Source organism: Chenopodium album, chromosome 26 (genome assembly GCF_948465745.1).
Source record: "Chenopodium album chromosome 26, dcCheAlbu1.1, whole genome shotgun sequence".
Classification (NCBI taxonomy): Eukaryota; Viridiplantae; Streptophyta; class Magnoliopsida; order Caryophyllales; family Amaranthaceae; genus Chenopodium; species Chenopodium album.
In genome coordinates this window covers 163,651-186,566 of record NC_137859.1, presented here as the reverse complement: position 1 = coordinate 186,566, position 22,916 = coordinate 163,651, and the positions used below count along the sequence as shown (strand labels likewise).

Genomic DNA, 22,916 nt, shown 5'->3' with positions numbered 1-22,916 from the left:
TGAATAGGACTGATAATGATGCCGACGTAGAGGTTGAGCATACTCTTAATACCTTTATCCCGGTAATCAAGAGTGAGGAGTGATGGTGGTCTTAAGTGACCTGGACTGTCAGCTCTAAAACTGCTTGAGTAGGGAATGTGCAATGAAAGGTACCGAAGAGATAGGTTGAGCGTAGCTCTTAATGGCTCTAGCCCAGTCGCTCAAGAGTAGGGAGTTATAGTGATCTTAAGTGATCAGGAACTATTAGCCCAGATACTACTTGAGCAGGGACCGATAGAGACACCGAAGTGTTGAGTGCATCTTGCCCGAAAGCTCGTTGAGCTGCGGCTAGATGGTGCACTGTTGAGTGCATCTTGCCTGAAAGCTCGTTGAGCTGCGGCTAGATGGTGCACTATTGACTGATGGAGGTTGAACTTAAATGTTCTTAATGTTTAGTTCCATTGCATAAATAGTCCTTGGATTTGCAAGGTGCATGTGAAGGTTCACATGTCTGCATGAATAGTCCTTGGATTTGCTGGGAATGCTGAGAACACCTACGTGAGTACGAAGAGTGGCGCACTTCAAGGGAGGATTGGGCGTGATCCTTTTGAAGTACTCATGAGATCCCAAGTGTAGCCAAGATTTGCGGAATTGCTTAAGCTCTAAAGTCAAGGTATGTGTTTACAAGGTCCCTTCCTCGCTCCTAGGAATTCAAATCTTAGGATATTCACTAGGGAAGTGTTGAAAACCTTGTGCACTAATGTGTTAGTTCAAATCTTCGGATACTAGCATTTAAGTACTAAGACTTTCATTTACTGTTCAGATTTCATGATCTCATGTCCGTTTTGCATTAGTGGGGGATTGTTGGAGTAATTGCGATTCTAGTAATGCAAATCGGAGATTTACCAAGTGAGTGTACGAGGAGTTAACGAGGGAGTGATATGTGCAAGCTAAAGATCTAGCGAAGGAGCTATAGCTCTAGCAAGGATAGATAGCTTTGGCAAGGCCGAGCTATAGCTCGGGTAATAGAGAGCTATAGCTCGCTGCTGCTCGTGGTCGCTGCAAGGCCGAGCTATAGCTCGGATACGAGAGAGCTATAGCTCGCTGGCCATGTGCTTGCGACAGGGGCGAGCGAGAGCTCGAGCGATAGCTCGCACGCTAGCTCGCTGCCGTAGTTGCTCTCTGCTAGGCCGAGCGATAGCTCGCTCGACTGCGAGCGAGAGCTCGGTCGATCAGTTTGCTTTTGGGCGGTGGGCTTGCGTGGGCTAAAAGACATAATTTCTTGGCTTGTTCTTTACTCCATTATATTCATATAAATACCCTCATACCCCAAAATCAATATACGTTAATTTCATTATTGAAAATAACCTAAACACAGAAACACAAACCCACCCTTTGAGATCTGAACAGTTCTTGAGCAATTCCAACCTTTGATTCGGGTACACGAATTGCAAAGGTCGTTGTGTAAAACTTGGGGGGCGTGCGTCATCGGAAAACCTGTACCGGTGGTGGCGTATTTCGCTTCTAAGTCAGTGGGTTCCAAACCACGGCACAACAGAAGGAGGACAGGTCTATGTTTCCAGTATGGCGATCGAATTTGTTCTAAGGGAAGTTCTTGATTTGTCTATTATTATTCATGGAATCAACAGGTATTTTTCCAACAAATACTTCATTTCATTCAATATGATATGATAATAATGTTGGAAGTTCTTGATATAAAACTAGAGTGTTGGGAAAAATAAGAGAGAGTGAAAAACAAATGAAATGGGGAAAAGTCCCACATTGATTGGGGAGGAAGGTTTTTCCTTGTTTTTATATTGTAGTGCTTTAGCACTTCTTAGTTGAGTGAGTTGGAGGTGTGTGTTACTCCACACACACGCGCGCGCGTCGGGCCGGGTCGGGCTCGGGACTTGGGGTCTTGGGGAATGCGATGCGCGGGCGTGGGTTCTTGTTATCTTTTTGGAGAAATTTTATTTCCTTTTTCTTGTTAACAGAATATTCCCAAGTATCCGTTTTTGACTGTTGGGATTTTCTGACTGTTGTGGGAATTAATCAGCCATTAATCCCTTGATTTTAGCTGATTAATTCACTCCCTTGTTTCTTGCCTCGGTTGTTGACTGACCAAATTAATCTGGTCATTTTCTTGGCCAGATTCTTCCCACCTTTTATGCTTCCCTTTTTTCCTCTTCGGCCTATAAATGCTCGGTGGTTTTCTCAGTCTAAATACACAACACAATCAGTCTTCTCTCTTCTCTAAAAATTATCTAAACACATGTTCTTTTCGTTCTGTTTTCTGGGCAAGTATTCTGAGTTCCAGTCGGGTTTGTGAGTGCACATAAACTCCGGCGCCGTGCTTATCCTGGAGGGCGACCGCAATTGTCTACTGCACCGGGAGGTAGCGCAGAATCGTCTTTTAGGTCAGTGGTTCTCCACGACGCGGCTATTGTCGGTTTGGTTCACGCATCAAGAGATAAGTTAATTCTGTTTTATTGCTTATTAGTATAACAAATAACACATGAGATAATTCATTATTTATCATTATCATAGAAGTACGATAATGTCAGTATGTATGATCTTTCAATTTGTTTTAGGCACATGTAAATACTACGGCGTAAACATAGCCTAGAGAAGAATTTTCAAATAAAGTGTCATCTTATTAAGATTATTATTATTAGATCATTAATTATTATGGTCATTATAATAGAACAGTTTGCATGGTTAACCTTGCTTGAAAAGGACACATGAAAGAAATTGGCCGGTCAAGTTTTTGTATCATATTGTCACATAGTTTAAATTTAATTTTACTAAAATAAAAAGTTTCTTTTTGACAGTTACTTGTTTCATTCCAAAAACTTCTTTTTATACTTTTACAAAAACTACAAAGATCGAACATCAAAAGAAATTAAAAGGTGCTCGATCACTAACTATGTGAATGCAATTGACTTCCGCAAGAGTTAAAATTTGTGATTTTTTCAATTTATATGCATGACATGTACTATATATTAAAAGCAATTAGTTAGGTACAGTGATCGAGGAGGTTTTTACATATTTCTTGCTTTTATACCTTTAGCTAAGTGACTTTTTTTTTTTTTTTTTTTTTTTTTTTTTTTTTTGTGAGAGGAAAGGTATCTTAGAGTGTTGTTTTCTTTTAAAATTTAAGATAAGAATAATCTTTATTGGCAACCAAAAAAAAAGTTCAACTTGTGTCGTATAATTGCTTTCTCCTATTAATCATAAAAGGCGATCACAGAGTATGTACACGGAAATAATGTAAAATTTTAATTGTGAGAATTAAAAACGAACCCTTTTTAGAATGGCTCTAGTCACTACATTTATGGCGAATTTTTTTTTTTTTTTAATTTGTTGATAAGGCCGGGGTACTATATGCAAGTAAGAATATGAGTAGTGCCCAGTTTATATGAGTAGTTCAATTGATCAAGTTTATACCGACCTTTAGGGTCCTTGGAAAACCTCATGTCCTTTTCATGATAGATTAGCAATGTTCTAAAAAATAACAATTATGGCTCTATTTGGAGTTGTCAAATTGAAATACGCTTTCGTTTCGTTTTCATATATATCCCTACTTTTCTTTAGAAGATAAATCAAGATAGTTATACTAGCTTAGTATTTATTTCTTAAGTGTACAGTTCTACGGGTTGATGCCATGCCACCCAATCTTTGAGAGTAGAGTTTAGTCGACATACACTCACAAGCATATATGTATCCTTAAATTTTGCGGACCTATTTGATCGACATGTCATGACGCAATCAAGGCAGGGACAAAAATATATTATTACTTGTATTAAAAATCAAAGTAAGATATTGAGAAATGAGAATGAATCCTAGAATCAACTCTTAGAGATGGTCGATGGATTAGTAATTTTCCTAGAGAAATCCTTTCTTTCCGTGCTTATAAACGAACCCTTATGCTGAAAATATTATCTGGCCCTAGACCTAGATCGAGGACGTTAAATACCAAGAAACATATATGGCATTTCAAGTAACATCCTTGAGTAAGACCAGGAAGCCAATTAATGTACTTTCTGTTACAACTCCTATTTTCAGTGGGACCTAAGATATTGGTTTTTTCTGTTTTATGTTTCTGGCATTTTTCTCATTAGTTTTGTTCTCTCATTCAATGGCTATTATTGTTTTCTGTTTCATACACAGCTATACACCTAAATAAATTAATATTATTACAGTATAATTGTTTTTAGGGTTGTTTAGAGTATTTCATCACTTTTTGTTCTTATATGGTATTGCTTTCTAAAATTTTGAATCTTTTTCATGTTTAGTATGATTTTAGATTTAGCATTTATTTCCTGAATATAACAAAAGAAGAACAAGAAAACGTGCATTATTTCTTGGCAACTTAATAATAACTATACTAAGTATAGGAAAAGAACATTATCCTAGAGTATTACGTTAGCTTAAGTATGGTACGTACGAATAATATATTTTTGGCATTACTATTGGTTCAGTAATAGTTTGCCACAATTGTATTATTATCACAGTCTAACCATTTATAATCTATTAATTCGAACAGGTCAACTACTTGAAGCTTTTTAATTAATTAGAATCGCTAGTTTTTACCCTAATCTTTGATTACTTGGATTGAGTGATCTGATGATGAGGACTGAGGAGAAGGTAATCCCTCAATTATGATACAATTATTATCAACTTTTAACAGGAAGACCACAAAACAAAATTTATGTATAAGAACATGACTATTACGCAACATTCTAGTGATTCGCAAGACCTATGTACTATATAAAATAACGTGTGTAAATTTTTTAAACACATGGTTGTAAAGTATTGCATGTGACATATGTAGTCTAAACAATTGTTTAGTATGCAATAAAAGAAAATAACATCCAATTTATTAATGCTACGTTGTAATTGAAATTTCTTAAGCTCGATTTTCAAGTTCAAAGTCGACATTGAATTCTATATGTGTATCCAAATAGTTAACATCATCAAGGACCTTTCTCAATTTTGAAATTGGAATGAAGTTGAGAATAGTCTCCTTGCACGCACGTTGGTGATAAAGGCTGAATAAAGGAAAAAGATCAAAAACCATTTTAATTTTGCATTTAAACCAAGCAATAAGAAGATCGTCTAGAGTAGGTGATAGATTAAGAAATTAACGAGTACTACGTGAATATAATTGAAGTATAGGCTTCTCTAAAAATGAGCCAAATTATTATTACAGTTTAAAACCATGCATGATATAGGCAAGTATTTATCCCTTTTAATTTCTAGCAAAATACTATATACAAACTAGACTAAATTATTTTATAAAGACATTTTGTGAAAAACTATATTATATACTTCAAATTTTTGAAAAACTACCTTATACAAAAAATATTGTAAAAAACTACCTTATAAAAACTAAACGTTGTAAGTTGTTATCATGTGCTTTTGATTTAACAATGAAAGATAAGGGGAATTAAGGGTTTTAAGGGGGCTATGGAGAAATTATTGGGTGGGAAATGTCCCTTACATACTCAATGCAATAATCCAACAAAAGGTAGCTTCTTACAACATTTAATGTTATATAAGATAATTTCTTACAACATCTAATGTTTTATAAGGTAGTTTCTTACAACATTTAATGTTATGTAATGTAGTTTCTTACAACATCTAGTGTTTTATAAGGTAGTTTCTTACAATTTTTTTTTTTTTTTTTTTTAATAAGGTAGTTTTCACAAATTCTATCATGTATAAGGTAATTTTTCGCAAAAAGTTCATTTTATAATCCTAACACTAAAGGATGGGATATCATTTTGAATCTTAATCTCGGAGTCCTTAATCTCATGGTATGTGTATTATTGGTAAGATTATACCACGACACACTAAACTAAGATTGGCCAAGAACTTTAGATAGTTCATTATGTACTTGTCTAAAATGAATTCATATCAAATCATGCTTGAATTTTATGTTTATAAAACCTAGCAAAGTATTACGTATAAAAAGTTATTTAAAGATATACCAATTAATTAAACAAGTAAAATTTAGATTGTGTTTTTCAAAATATAGATATATCCCCTTTATTTGTCACTACTCTTCTCTAATTATCATATTTTAAAGTTTATATTAATTTCCAATGAGACTGCAACTAAGTGACGAAACACATAGCTAGGGAATATACATATTCTTCAGTATTTTGCAGATTATCAAACCATATATTATAAAAATTAATCTAGCTAGATGTATACAGTAAGATGAGTAGCTTACTTCAATTCATATCTAGATTTTCGTTATTTGGATTTATAAAAAAAAAAAAAGATATTCCGTACTCTTTAATAATTTATACAATGTTGAATATAATGATTTATGATGTGGATTTAAATAATTAATTAGATGTACATGTACTATTCAGCTATTCTACATGTCAATTAATGATACGGTCACTTATATTTCAGTGAATTAGTGTTCTTTCACACTGTAAAAGGTTACTTACATACTTGTACTGTATTATATTATGTGCACTAAATATTTGAAAAGCAATCGCATAAATTAAATAATAACATAGGTTAGATCGATGTATTATTACTATTAAATATTCTATTTATTTTGTCTTGGTCATCAATTTTTTTCTTCCTAAAATAGGAATTTTGCTGGTTCCCTCTTCTTTCTTCCCACCTCCCACATTAGCCAAATGTGCTACCCCAGTTCATTAAATCTTAAATCTAATTTATTAGAGATTAAAAATCAATTATTCAATGATTGCTAATCACAACCCATTAATTATTGTGATTGAAAATATTTATAAACCTTTTGTTATCGGATACCATATAATGCCACATGGCATGCCTTGCACCGTACCTCTACTAGTTTATAGTACAAGCTAATTATCCAATCTATTCCAAGTACTAATTATTTGTAAAATCATACATAATGTACTAATGCAATAGTGTCTATAATAGTGTCCAGTACTCTAGTTGTGTTGCGTCAAAATGCAATTCATTAGGTACTAGAAAGTAGCTACCAAAATTTTAAACAATTTTGTTCAAATTATAAGTAACTTACCTTGTGTCGTACCTCCTACAAATCTACAATTATCTTGATCAAAGCCTCAATTTGATTAGATAGACGAGGTCATTCAAATTATAATTGCATAATATAAAAAGTATTAAATTCTACCAGTTCTGAAATAATTGATATAATTTTCTCTTTTAGCCGTTTTGAAATCGCCTTTTTTAATATAATAACCGAATAAATAAAACTGTAGGAATTCAATCCATTTGAATATATACGAGGATGCAATGAATTGAATCCTATAAGAGGTTTGTGGAAACTTGAAGCTTTTCTCTTTTTTTTTTTAAAGGAAAAAAAGTTCTAGGGATAAATTTAATGAGTTGTATCGATAGTGGGCCCCCTACATAAACCTGTAAATAGGTTTATCTATTGTTGATGAAAGGTTTGTTAGGGAAGAGGTTTGTGTAATGATGACGTGTCAAGTGAACAAGTTTGTTCTATTGTGGATGCCCTTAGGATTGTGTCTAAAAATCGCTTAGCTTTGTAAGTGTTGCTTACATGTGAAGGGTACCCCACAAAAATTAAAGTATTCCTTACCTTTCCTGTATACATATTCCATAATGAACATGCTCTATGATTCAATATGAATAATACAAGATGAGGAAATAAACTGCAAAGCTTTCAAGAATTTTATTGAATCAAATTTATCATCATTTTTATAGTTGATAGATTGCTTAAATGTTTTAGGCCTAAGGTTTGTTGGTGGGGAGTGCTACGTACAGCTAGCTACCGAATATTTGCAGCCATGCACAGCATAATTATAGTTAGGAAGAAGACAATCATACTATGTTATATTTTGAATATCTTAATTTATTCTTTTTTTCATTCATGTTATACTTTGAATTAATAAGAATGTTTTAAGCTAAAAAAATACACTGTATATCGCACTTGTTATTCCGTATTATGTGGGAATCTTCAACTAATAAATACGTGTAGTGCGTAGTACTAGAGCTATACGCACATTATGTACGACAATTTGGTTAAAAATGCATGTTATAAAAAATTAAATAATAGTAGGATATATTACGCGTTTATTTTAGGTGAACTCTAAACCACTTAAGAGCTGATTGATTCATAACGTAACCTTCCTAATTAATCTTAGAGGAAATTAAAGGCTACAAGATCAAAAGAAAATAGGTAGAAGGGGAAAAGTGCAGAAGAGACAAGAATGCCTTCTGGCATGTTGCTTGAAAGAGAGGCTAAATTTTATCAAAATCTAATCTTATGTTATTTGGGTGACCGAAAGAAAACATTTCCAGCCTAGCTTATTACGTACAAGTCCCATATGCACTATCCCTCTTGGCGTAGCACAACCCCACAATCCACAACCCAACCCCCACCCCCCCCCCCCCCCCTCCCCCCCTCAAAACAATCCCCACCTGGCCTTTTGACTACAACCACGTCAATCTCTATATACTTCGTAATATATATATCTTATTGTGTTATATATACTCGGGTGTACTTAGCTAGATATTCAAATGTATCAAGCAATAATTAGTATAAGAAAAGAAATTTGTTTTTTAGGAAGGTGACATAATCATTAAGGAGGGGAGATGCTTTAAAATTTTGTTCAATTTGTCATGATCATACAAGCTAATAAGCATTATTATTAGAAGATTATACTCTAAAATAAATTTCTATCAAACACATCTACCATCAAGAAGTAAATCAATTGGAGCATCTGCTGCTTGTGCGCTCTAGACATAAAGTTTATAGCATAGGGTTGTAACTTGTAATGACATTAATCATCTTGAGTTATCACATAACTTAAATTTTGCTTTCAAAGAGAAAACAATTGTAGGTTGCATCTTAGAGACTTAGACCATGTACGAACTCTCAAACTTAGGGTTACTAGGTTAGATCACGTGTCATGCACGGTGATATGTAGTTATAGATTTTTTTTTTTTTTTTTTTTTAAGTTATAGATTATTGATTGATAAATAATATAAACATAAATTAGTCGAGAAATAATATAAGTATGTGATATGTAGGTTTGATATTTGCATTTTTTAGTTGTAACTTCTAATACACAACTGAAACAAAAATAGACAAAAAAATCTGAGTGATATTTTTTTCTTGTTGTGAAGCAGGGTCAAAACTTATTTAAAATATACGATTTTTTTGGATTTATAGTTTTCGAAGTTTTTTAGAAAGATTTCTGAAATCTTTTTATTTTAAGTATAATAATTACTACGCATTAATATGAAATATGTATATAAAAAATAATATTATATTTGTATATAATTTGTTTCCTTAATTAATAGATTTTTTAAAGAAAAATTACTATTACAAAATGTCATTTTTTGGGCATGAAATACATACATGTTATTTTATAGTAAGTAAAAATATCTAAATGTTCATGGTTGAAAATTATCATATAGTAACTTGTTTGCATAATTTATTATATTTTTTGTTGATGATGTATACAAAGTATTTCAATATCTTCTTAGCAAAATATATGCAAGGATTCTTTGAAATATATATTCACAATCTGACTAATACCTTGTGCGTATATATTATGATGAAATATTTGATTACTATTTTAACCAAATTTATTATATATCAAGTAAGGAACATCAAAGTTTGTGATTATTTCCTATATGGAGTAATATAATATAATAGAAAGAAGTTTTAAATTAAGTAAAACATTGTAGGAAATATTTTAGTTTCTTTACAAAGAAATAGAGTATCATCAAGGTCAATCTTTTTTTATTTTGTAAAAAAAAAAAAAAAAAAAAAATACATGGACACACCAGGAGATGACACATGTCATTGTTGGCATGTCTTTTAGTATATAGTTCTTGATTGATTTGACTTATTACATTTTTTTTTTAAAAAAAGGATAAGATTAGATGAAATAAATTTTAGTAATGTACATTCATTGTATTAGTTCAGATAAATTCAAATAAGTAAAAATAAATTAGCTGAAACACGTACATTATTAGGCCTTAGCTAGTATCTCATTTATATTAAACTATTTAAAGGTAAGGTAGACAAAAGCATGATACTACAAGTACTAAAGATAAATTTATTATTTTAAAAGTCTTGTCTCAAATTTTCAACTCCTAACTTAGCTCAACTATCAGGAAATAAAGTTAAACATTGAAAAAGAACTATATATGCAACAACGTAACATTAACAGTACAAAGTTGTTTTTCCAAAAACTTGTTTATTAGAACTATGATTTTACTTTATGTCAAGAGAACTTATGAAAGTAGGATAATCATTGTAAAACAATGACAGTATTACTATTTGTTTTGGATTAATAAGCTTTTCCTTTATTGACTTTTTTACACGTGTACAGTTTTATTGATCAAATTAGTGTCAAGCAAACTATTAATTACATTGAGTATTACTTTAGAGAAGAAAATTATCTAAAAGTATTGCCTTTTCTAAAATAAAGTAATGGTCCTTCACAAACATTGGACTTTCAAATTGGAATAATTTGATACCAAAATTTGAGATTGGTTTATACATGTCAAAACAAGTAGCATTGATTTTTTGTACTAATTTTATTTTTACCTTTAGTTTAGGGGAAACTTAGCATCAATATATTACATATATCATAAACTTTGTCTATTTAGACACTTGTATCTCATTGACCATGTATGTGCATGATAACCTAATTTTAACCATGCTAATTTAATTATGTCTAGTATTAAATTATTAATAGTGCATTAATGTTCTATGAAAATTATTCTATGTTTCAAGATCAGACAATCATGATGTCATATACTATATATTATTCTAATCAATATTATAGTTTTCAAATTGAAAATTGATAATAATTTATATTCTTCTCTACTAAATCACATCTCAAGCAAGCACACCTCTTTGGTAGCATACACAAGCACAAAGGTTTAGCCAATTTTTTTGCCAACGATTTAAAGATAAGAGTACGAGTATTTTTTTTTAAATGACAAGGACTATCATAAGATGTTGATGACCGAAAGCCAACAGGCGATAACACGGTCTTGAGAGAAGAGTTATAACCAACCTACCATCATGTACTTCACCGGTTCACCTTACAAAAAATATATTATAGCCAGACTTTGCCAAATTTCTAATATATTATAGCCTTTAGTCATGTACCACTTTTGAGAACCTCCCTTTGTTCTTGATTAATTAGACATATGAAGCCACATGTTTGAGTGAGAGTCAACTATTACGAATTTGGTCAAATCTAACATTTAAACTGGGTACTTCACTATTGAATTTTTATGAATTAGTTGAATTTAACATATGTATTATCTAGTATGACCTAAAATGGAGACGTGTGATCTACAAGTATATATTATTGTCTAAAGACTGAGACATACTCATAAACTTTTACTTGCCCTCGTAAATAAGGTGATGTTTGCTGCACATTATATTTTCATTTGTAAGAGTTTTGTCTGGTTACTATTGTTTATAGTGTTTGGCTTTTTTCTTTAATTTGAAGATCTGAGCACGAATGAATTAAGTTTCAAAGATCTGAGCACGAATGAATTAAGTTTCAACTCCTTAATTTAATAAACAGTATTATTAAAGAACTAAAAAGGTTTATCAAATCAATAAGTATACGTTAGAAGTGAACGTGTAACATTGAGAAAGGTAATTCTGTCTTTGCCTCAAACAACTCAAAACCAAGCTACTAAAAACAACCTAATTAATTAGGACTTAGAAGTTTGGCCCTATATATATATTCATCAAACTTTGATATGTACTATGGAGTATGAAATTATAAAAGTCGGCTTAGGCAAGAATATAAGTCAACTTAAGAATAATACGGAGTAATAATTTCATACAAGTCCAACTGCAGAATTGTAAAACCTTGACTTAAGCTTTGGTTTCTGGAGCAACCAACTATATACTTTTGTACCTCTGGTTGGTTTCTTTGTCGTTACAATATTCTTTGACTCTATGTTATGCATATTATAATTAATTATAACACATGATATTGTATCGAGTAAGCACATTGTTATGGATTTTCCTTTAATTTTGTCCAATATTTGTTTATTTCTGCTCCTAATAAAAATAAACTAATTAGTATTACTTGTTACTCCATGTGTTTCTAAATCGTATCAGTTTAATTTGAATGTATTAATAACTCTCTCTGACTTCATTGTATATTGTTATACGTACAAAGATCAGATGTTATTATGTAATACGGTGTATATATATTGTTGAATTAATTAGTTCATGTCATAATAATCTAAGAAATACATGAATATATTTGTGGTTTAACTAGTTATATATCGTATTGACATGTATATTTGTCAAAATGTCGTACAAATTTGGAGCAAATGGATTATAATTATTAAACTTGAGAAGGCCAATCAAGCTCACCCATCTCTCGTACTCTTCTTCTTAATAGATGAAGGAGCAAGGAGGCTAGTACTTGTATATTCTCTAAATATTACTATGTATTTTGGTATGCGGTGGGCTCTAGTCTTGGTAGGATCCTATCTAAGGATTATCAACGTGACTAGGTTGGAGTGATTGCTTGATGCCAACAATTTAGATGTCTCGCTCATTGATCAATGTTCATTGATTAAATTGAATTTTTGTCCCTTCAAAAGATTTGAATAATGATACCATAACACCTTTGTTACGTAAAAAAACCATGCTTGAACAGGTCAAGTAGATAATTGGACCGCAATTAGCAAGAATAAATTGGTTAAAATAAGTTCAATAATTAAACAATTCCCATGCATAGTATATGGAATAAAAGACCTTGTTAAATTATGTAACTTGGTAAATAATACACAATTATTTAAGCTCATTCGATTTGAAATTATCCCAAAGCAAGTAGCAAAGAAAAAGTGCTAGACCACCTTTTGTTATGAAAAATAAAATAAAAATAAAAAAATCAAAAAAGTTGCTGAGAAAGAGATTCAAAATTCATGCAAATATGCTTTATTGTCCCTCAAAATCAGGTGATGTGTATGTAAATATTAGATCATATAATAAAAAGTAAACACTTTGGTATTATGCACCTCCTTTACAGAACGAATCATTTGATCATTTTAGCCCATTTGCTCTATCATTTGTGTTACTGCTCATTGGTTGAAAGGTCAAAACCTAGGAGATTCATTATTCATGTATTATTCCCTCCCCCACTTTAATTATAATTTATTTATCTGGTACAATTTAGAAATTCTTTACCCAAATTCAAATTTACATGTATGCAATTGCCAAAATATATATATATATATATATATATATATATATATATATATATATATATATATATATATATATATATATATATATATATATATATTTGACAAATTTATATTTTGTTTAGCACTCCCTATGGTTTATAGGGGATGAGGCTTTGTTTGTTTACCCATGTATTCACCACTAATTTTGGGAGAACTTATATGATGTATGTACATCTAATATATGCAGGTTTTGATCTCATAACCTTTAAGTTATGAGACCAGGTGAAACTTTTATGACCACTAACCCTTGCTTAGTAATTAAGACACATAATAGTTTGATTAATTAGACCATCTTCATTGGTGAGACTCAACTTGAGTATTGAATACAAAATGAGTTGTTTTTTACTTCAAATGGTGATATCCAAGTACCCAACCTACTTCTCAATTTAGCAACTCATGTGAACTCTAATTTCCTAATGACGAGACTCTCCAAAGTATACCAATGCCACTTTCAATTTATGGCCCACCAAATCCATATTGTAAGTTTTTCAAAAAAAAAAAAAAAATTAAAATTAAAAAATTAAAAAATTATTAAAAAAAAATTTAAAAAAAAAAATTAAAAATTAAAAAAGTTACAAAATATATTATAATATTGATAAAGGGCCTGTTCACTTTAAATTAATTTCATTTCAGTTCAGTTCAGCTCAGCTCCAATCAGTTTAGTTCAGTTTAGCCCAGCTCCAATCAGTTCAGTTTAGTTCAATTAGTTTAGCTCCTAATTTCCTTTTATCATAAAATATTCAGTTCAGCTCCAATCAGTTTAGTTCAGTTCAATTCAGCTCCAATCAGTTCAGTTCAGCTCCAATTAGTTTAGTTCAGTAAATGTAAACAGGCCCAAAGGGACCACACTTTTTGTCAAATGAGACTAGTTGAGTACTTTCTTTTAGAGTTGCTAAGTTTAAATACCAACTCATTGGTATTCTACAAAAAATACTCTCTCTCGTAAAAAAACTTACTCAAGTCTCACTACTGCGCTATTGGAGATTGTCTTATGCTTAGTAATTAATGTAGCAGACAACGGGGGGAAAAAAAAAGTGTAACGTAGGACAGAAATACAAGCTAGAAAGGGACAATGCAAGAGATGTCAATTTAAGAGCATTTAGAATCAAAAAATGGGGCAAATAGGCAGTGACACAGAAGGCTATGAGAATAACCCATGAATGAGAGAGCACTGATAGATAGATAGATGAGATAAGTTCACGAGTGTGCCATCTACGTTCCGTATAATTTGGGGTACTCACTAGTGTTTTTTGTTTTTGTTTTTGTTTGTGTGTCCTACTTATACTCTTACCTTCTTAAATCATTGAGGTACTAGCTAGTGACCCACAAAGATCACTCCTTGGATGACCCATTGTATTAATTAGTTATCATTATAATTTCACCTTTCTATCGATTAATTACATACTCGTAATTGGTTATTCAGGCATTTTGTGGAATTGCATACTAAGAAGTACATAGTAATACATTTTGTGTATGGACTTTGATATTACAAATTCTAGGCCTATGGAGTTGTTAATTTGAGGCACTTTCCTTTTTAAACCCCCCGCGTCCACTCAAAATTTTAAGTTCAAACTCGTTTTGGGGTGCAGGGGGTAGGACTCGAGGAGAGTGTGGGTTAAATTAGGTTGTTCTAGTGACCTTTAGTAACACATATTTTTTTTCTTATTTTATTATATTATTATTATAAAAAACAGAAGGGTTATTTAATTCTTTATTTTATCTCAAAAAAGGGAGGAAAAAAACCACTAATTTATTTGAAGAGTGGGTCTTCTGGCTAGCTAATGGGGGAGTGTGGACTATCAGCACGACAGTAGCGGTTGGTTGGCCTACTATACGAGTACCAATCGGGCCCTAAAAGAGGTGTCAGAAATTGCAAAGTCTCATTTTATTGAATAATCTCTCGCTCTCACATTACATCTCAATAGATGATTCGCTTTATATTTTGATAGTTGTTGAGTTAATCACTTAATCTCATTGCATAGTTTCAAAATATAAATATGATGAAATACAAAGTGTTTTTTTTTTTTTAACTAAAATGTATTTAAAGATTTTGGTATAGAGATATTAGGTACGTATTGTAATAAGAAGAAACAAAACATCTAATACGAAACGGAGTAAGATAATACAAACAAATTATGTAGATTACGGTCTTAGCGTCAATTAATTTGGCTAAGTTTGGAAATACCCATCAATATCATTTGGAAGGAATGTGATGCTATGTTACAACCAAGTTTCACCAAACAAGACAAACATCATCTGAAGCCTCAAGATCTACCTACTACCATTTTTTTCTATTTAAAGCTCAACATTAGACTTATTGACAATTCCATTATTCCATATTCTTCACTGATCATGACCTTTCATGCTTTTGCAATGTACACGACCAAAAAAATGGGATGAAAAACAACTCTTCTGATTTAATTCCTGCAAAAATTGCCCACATTCATTTGTAGTATGAAATGATAATAATCTGAATGATGATTTCATTCCTTATACTATGATCCATCATCTTTGACATGATTTATCAGGACGTACTCTATCCAGAAATAATTGTCGCGTCATCTCAGTAGCGTACCTTAGTTGAACTTTCCATATAACCTAAATACTCTGTAACATGTTACTATTGAATGTGGCCAAAGAGAGCACAAAGTGTACTCTGCATATGCCGCTTCCCCTGTGCCACCACAGGGCAGTCAGCAGTGAAATTTACAACAAAAAACAGCCGGGAAGTGCAATGAGAACAATGTTCTCAGTCTTTTATTATTTTCTGGTAAAGGGTACAAATCGTACAATATAATCTGTTACAACCTATGACACATTGTGCAGCTGAATTGACCAACCACACTTTTCCTAAAGCCCATATGCAATTTGCATTGATTTGAACCTAAGGTATCAATCTTGCTGGATAGATAATTGTGAACACTGCAGTATAATCTGGAGGGCTGGAAACTTGCCAGGGAAAGGGAGACTAGAGATCTATAGGCACGCGAAGTCCATCATAACTCAATTGCACATCAAGTCCTTCTGTATCCTTCAAACCCAACAGCTGTGCGTTAATTTCTTCGTGATCCATCAAGTGCATCATGCCTTCAGTAGCAAAAGAAAAAAGAGGGAGAAATCAGCGTTTTTGTTCATGACAGTGCAGTTTCCAATCACTCATATAGGATTGGATAGATGAAACGATGAATGAAGATGAAGAAAACATTAAAACAAAGTAATGGGGACTATGGGGTAGTACAATCGGCTTGAAGACAAGTCTTCATTGAAAATTGAGCAATGTGTACATAATAGCTCAAAACATACCAGTGAAAAGTGTTCTCTTGGGTTGGATTTTTCGAACTTCATCCAACGCCTGCAAGAAGAATATGGAGAATGAATTTCAAATAATCTGGAACAAATCAAAAATAGAATGAACAGTAGAACTAGAGCTTACCCTTGGCAGTCCAAAATGGGTTGGAGTAGATCGTTCAGGTTTCAAAGCATCCTAAGTCGGATTAGCAAAGCATATGAAGAGCCAACAAAATTAGAGAAAATTGTAGATAGAAAGGAACCATGCAAGTAAGAAGCAACCAAACAAAAAAGAAAGAAATGAGGAGAACGAGGGAGGGGGGAGGTAGTACCATAATTAGGAGATCACAATCCTCCAAGAGTGGATAAGTTTCATCTGGAATATCACTGACGTCACTGCAAACAATTACAAAAGTCCATTGGAGTATAGGTGAGAATCTACAGAATACTACATAATGTTGTAAGGTGACCGCCAGGATCTTAAACAGAATCATTCGATCGAAATACCTTATGTAGCAGATGTTGCCAAAACGAAAACCGAGAGAACGATAGCCTTCACCATGCCAAACAGGCAACGGAGTAATCTGAAACCATTAAAAAAATACTTAGCCATGACATGAAGAACATGAAAGAGGAGAAAGGCATGCAGTTGTTATTCCAGACCTTCAGCTCATTCACAATAAAAGGCTCCTCCTGAATGATATGGAACTGCAACTCAGAGACAGCAGCACCTTCTAAAACCACACTAGTATCGACCAGGTAGTAATGGGTTTTCTTCATCACCTGAATTATTTTAATTGCTGTAGTCATCACAATACATATATGATGGCACATTTCAGTGCAAGAAGCAGCCAAATATAATATTATCAAGGGTCACAAATTCACAGTCTGAATAGGTAAAAGGCACCTCCTCTAAGCATGCCACTTGATCTTGTCAATCAATGAACATAACATAGACAAAGGGTGAAAACGAATGATGAGGAGATAAGATGCATCAAGACCTATGAAACCAGACAGCCAAGCTTTTAACTTGCTAGGTGAATTCGCTAAATGGATTCCTCAGCATTTTTGTGAGAGAAGCCTATAAATTTAAGCCAGCCACAAAGTGGTGTCTTTTGTCAGTAAAGTTCTGAATTTGAATAACAGCATTACTTTAGCACAGAGGATTTTTTTTTTTTTTTTTTTTTTTGAAACATTGAAACCAAATGTCTTTGTCCTTTTTTCATCCCCCTTTTCCCTGAAGGATGTTCAATAAAGCTGAAGTTGGAAAGTACCGAAAATTGAGCAGATTATCACACATGAGTAAAGTAATCTATCATCGGATAGATAAAATAACGCATCATATGCGTAAGTAGTGTTACACAATAGTTCAAAGAACATTAAATTTAGATAATCATCCCATTTCACAAAAAGAACTAAAAACCTAAAGTTTAACTTATATCTGTTCAAGTTTAGCTTAAGTACACATATTTTCATACAAGATCATCTATATTTATAAAGCACAAACACTAATGTAAGAAAACTGTGGGTATAGACCTCAAAATCACGCCTTGCGACATATATTGGAATGAAGGGCTGAACATTATTTGTCCAGTCTCGAAGATCATCAAGACCTAAACCAAAAGAAAAAAAGAAGGCTTGGGCGGGTGAGCTGAAAGGTAATAACTATCAGGAGAGTCAAGTGAAAATCAAATAGTAGAAGTGTTCATGTCAGAGACCTCCAATAGCATCAGCATGAGAATGAGTAATAATAACCGCATCAAGTGTTCTTATCCTGGCAGAAATGCAACTAGTCATGAAAAGGAAAAATAGACACTGGCAGATACATGACTAAGAAAACCCATTACCAAATATTCATGATTTACTTATATACAATCACTATCTCTAGTGAAGGTAGATAAAACAACATAACTTCTGTGGAAACAACAACTCTATGGACTCGTAAAAAAAAAAAAAAAAAAAAAAAAAAAAAAAAAAAAAAAAAAAGAACTCTATGGAAAATCTCATGAGCACAAACATGGTAATTTTACAATTTCCTTCCACCCATCAAAAAGAAGACAAAGTTTAAATTAATAATCCCATTGTAGTAATGCATGCAAGTGCATCATATTTCCCTCAAAATTTTTTTTTTAAAAAAAGAAGATGCATCATAATACTTGTTGCATTTTGAAGAGAGTGCATATCTTCTTTCTTTTCTTTTTTTAAAAATCAACATAGTATGGGTTTATTACTGGATTTCTCAGAATCATCCTAATTAAAATAAGTGATAACTGCTAAGGAGAGTAAGGTAATGATACAGCCGTCATAAAGGATCTTTAAGTGAAGCCATACGATGCCCCTATTAGGGATTGGGATAATGTGACAATGTATACAGATAGAGGAGTACATTGTAAGTTGTGTCTTTGTGTACAAAGTCCAATGATAAAGGGACAGTATACATCTTAATAAAGATAACTTCATATCAGATATAATGTATTAGCATACCTAGTAAAAGGAAAGGGAATAAAGAAAATTCCTGCCCTTCTCTAATTATACCTCATGTATAAGTTATAAATTTTCCAAGCCTCCTTTCCCTATTTTGCCTAGTTACAAAAAGTCTCCAGGTGTCAGTCATCAATTTTATGAAAATTTGGCATGATATTGGACCATAATGAAGTATCAACTGTCCACATCCATGTTGATATATTGAAGTATTCAACACACACAATAGCCCTCATATTTTATTCTTTGATAGATTAAAGTAATAAAGTGCAATGTAGATTAAAGTGACTACAATAAACAGGAATTCTATCTCTTTTAAAGATGTATCTGAATTCTGAACTACATCTCCCATATTCCTTATCAGAAATATCATAATTGAAACTGATTTGCAGGTTTAGACAAAACACAACTACAAAGATCCTTAGAGTCTTAAGACAATTTGATGCATCAACTTCCTAAAAAGTGAAGCATCAAAATTTTCAATATCAAAGTGACCCTTACAATGTCAACCTTTTCTCTAAGAAGCCTTCACCTCCAGAAAAAGTAAAAATGACATACATTTATGAACAGAACCTTCAGAAATATATTAAAACGAGGTTGCTTAAAGATGGTAAGCAGCATTGATCAATATGTAGTAAAGCCACTATGGCATTGCTTACCCATAGGTAGGGAACCAGCGGAGAGCACTATGGTAGAAAAACCTGCATAAAATTCAAGAAGCTCTTCAATGAATATAGTAAAATTACATGTAAAAATTGGCGAATGATATACTTACTCTTATCTAGTAAATATAATCAATATGACCAGAATATCCAAAAGACTTAAAATGAAGACTGCCACTACTCAGTAGCAAACATAAGGGTAAGTTTATCCCTAGTCTTAAGATGAGTCTTTAGACAAGTCTTGAGCAAGATTCTAGCAATAATCTCTACCAAGACTACATATAGTCTTGAGATGAGTTTTGGATTCTAAAACCCATCTTGAGACTATACAAATGGACAAAAATAATTATGTTGTCCAATAGTGAGTTGCCAACTCACCATATTAAAATAATTAAAATATTTATGGATTATCAATATATCCCACAGAAACATGAATGAAACATTTGAACCACAAAAAGAGCAATACAAATATGTTTTGTCCGTCACTGATGAAGTGCCTCAAATGACAAACTCATAGGCACATCAAGCAACATGATCAAGTGTCACCAATGTGGCTATGTGCAAATACTTGTGTAACTATGTAGCAAGAATAACGGTGTATTATATTCGCCTGATTTTCACTTATATGAACTTATTAAAACTTATTTAAGTTGTAATTTGAACTCGGGTAACCCTTATCAACTCTTATCAGAACTTATATTTCTTGAACTTAACTTATTTGAACTTATATGAGCTTATGAGACCTGAAATAAGTGAAAACAAGGTGAACATAATAGGGCCTAACACAGAAAATAAATTGTGGATGGCATTTAAGAGAAGCAGCTACACAGTAATCAATAATCTACAACAAAAAATTAAACACTAATGGCAACACATAAGAGTTTTCTAGGTCAATAAAAAGCAGCATTATGACCTGTAAGATGCAAACCTCAGACTACAGACGCAGCATGTTGTAGACCGAAGTTGGTTCACTAACACATTTAACAGAAAACAAGGAAGCAAAGAAATCACCCAGGTACTAGCTGCCTCCACTTTTTGGCCTACATTTTGTGTTCCATGTTCTATTGAAGTGCTAAGAAACAACTAAATTGAGGTACCTGATCCTACTGTATACGAAATTCAAAACATACATGCAAATTAGTCTCCTTCACTCCCCAGCACCCCACTATGTGTGTCATACAATGTTCTTAACATCCTTATAACCATCCCGTCCTATCCTCTCGGGGCTTTAAAATACTGCTAAGATTTCTTCTATGATTGACATTTCAATAAAAATCTGGAAATTAAAAATTAGGAAGAAGCAAGCTTACTTTCCAGCATCAATAAGAATATTGCGCATCCCAGAAGCTCCATTGTAACGGATCAGGATGCTTGTATTGAGTCTCCTATTTTTACTATTTGGATCTGCTGCTTTCTTGCATACCTAGAAAAGTAAAATGGAGGACATAAATTTTATTCTTCTTAGATCAATAGCATAATGATGGAATATTTTGCATCATGGCATTCTAGAGAGATGTTCATACCGGACAGTTTTTGAAAGGATCAGTCAAGCAGCTAACACGTGGGATGCCCTCACTTGTTCCTGTTCCCACAAATATTATCTCAGACTGTTCTCCTGGGGGGGTTACGAGACTGTTGCTTGTAGATTCTACAGGAACTGAAGATATAACTCATATTAGCATTTACCAAACAACCTTCAACAGATTCTTTTATGTCTATTAGCAAGCAACATCTAACTTATGTTCACTTCTAATAATTAAAAGTTGAAAAACAATTGATTGATTCATCCAAACAAGCATACATAAAATAAAGCAGCCTGTTAAGTATAAAATTTAAGAAAAACGAAAGATGGAAGTAAGAGCAGTAGAGCACTCGTTAAGTCATTATAAAAATTGTACCAACATCACATATACATGTGAAAGACTTTTTTTAGTGGCATGAATATCAAAACCTTCTTTACAGAGAACTTCCTGATATTATAATCCATTGGTAACTCTTTTGCTTCGCTTCTAATCTGTCATTTGATGTGACTAACCCAAACATACCTTACTACTCTCAACATTAATCGACTATCCATACCCAACAAAAAAGGTTCAGTTGCAACTAGCTATTACTCATCATATAGGCAACTACCCGCTCATCAAACTCCCTATTACTCATCATGAAAACCTTAAAATCTTGAACACTATGTCAAGAGTCTAACACCAAACCAGGTCCAATATCTATGAAACTGTAAATAATTTTTACTTGACACTAATCCAAAAACCTCACCCCACCCCCTTTTAGTAGTACTCATGATTATGTTTTCAATTAACATAGATCAATTTTCAGGATCATCATCCTCATTAGCACAAATTTAGTACACTGGCATTAATTTTCTTTTCAAACCCTATCTAAACAAGACAATCACATCAGTCAATAATCACACATCACATACAAGTAAAGGACATACTTTAAACTTTTAAGCCACTATATCAATCAAATAATCAATAATTTTACATGGTAACCAATTGGCCCAACATTTGCTATCTAATCTGCTGCTCGATTCGCCTATCTAATTGATACAGCAAAATTCCTAACACTATAAGTATATAGTAATATTACTCATAAACATGGACATAAACTAAGTACATTATTGCTAAATAAAACAAGTAAAAGAAAAAAGAAAACGAAAATTAAAAAAGAGGGGAGGCAAATTAAGACATACCAGAATGTATAGAAGCTTGAAAAGTTGGTTTAAGGAAAGAAAACCCATTTCTGGGAACTGAAACTGGGAATCCTGAGAGAGAAAGTTTGAATCTTTGATTTGCAAAATTGGTTAAACTATAGGGTACTGGACGGAATGTGCCCAGAAATAATGCTGCCATTTTACGATTTCAACAGAAAATGAAAAAATCTGGGTTTATTTGGCTCCCTTTCTAATGCTTCTTTCTGTACGCAGTTATTCATTATTGTCAATTGCTGTATTTTTCACTTTTTCGAATTTGGTCCCAGCTGTGGACTGTAGAGCACTGGACCTAGCTAGACGACTTCGCACAACAGGTTTAGCTTACTCACTCCTTTATCAATAATCATCTAGGCATCTAATACTAAATCATCATATAATACAATTTACACGTCTTACTTGCGTTTAATATAGACAAGCCAATATGGCTAGAGCCTATAGAGTATAGACTTCCCTACTATGCCCTCACACGAACTCAATTGCACTTCGGTGACTACATGATACCACTCTAGCCGTGTTTTTTTTAAGTGTTA

General features: G+C 32.6%; 1 protein-coding gene across 1 annotated transcript; it reads right to left on the bottom strand.

Annotated features, from left to right (window-relative positions):
- Positions 1-15,962: 15,962 nt before the first annotated feature.
- Positions 15,963-22,607, bottom strand: LOC145617339 (putative hydrolase C777.06c). The gene is made up of 12 exons (XM_081672027.1): positions 22,366-22,607; positions 21,182-21,315; positions 20,969-21,081; positions 19,656-19,697; positions 18,234-18,289; positions 18,052-18,128; positions 17,179-17,298; positions 17,023-17,099; positions 16,848-16,911; positions 16,661-16,711; positions 16,531-16,579; positions 15,963-16,314 (listed from the first exon to the last, which is right to left on the bottom strand). Exons 1-12 carry the CDS (start codon positions 22,523-22,525, stop codon positions 16,196-16,198), a joined length of 1,062 nt encoding a protein of 353 aa, XP_081528153.1. The 5' UTR covers positions 22,526-22,607; the 3' UTR covers positions 15,963-16,195.
- Positions 22,608-22,916: the final 309 nt, after the last annotated feature.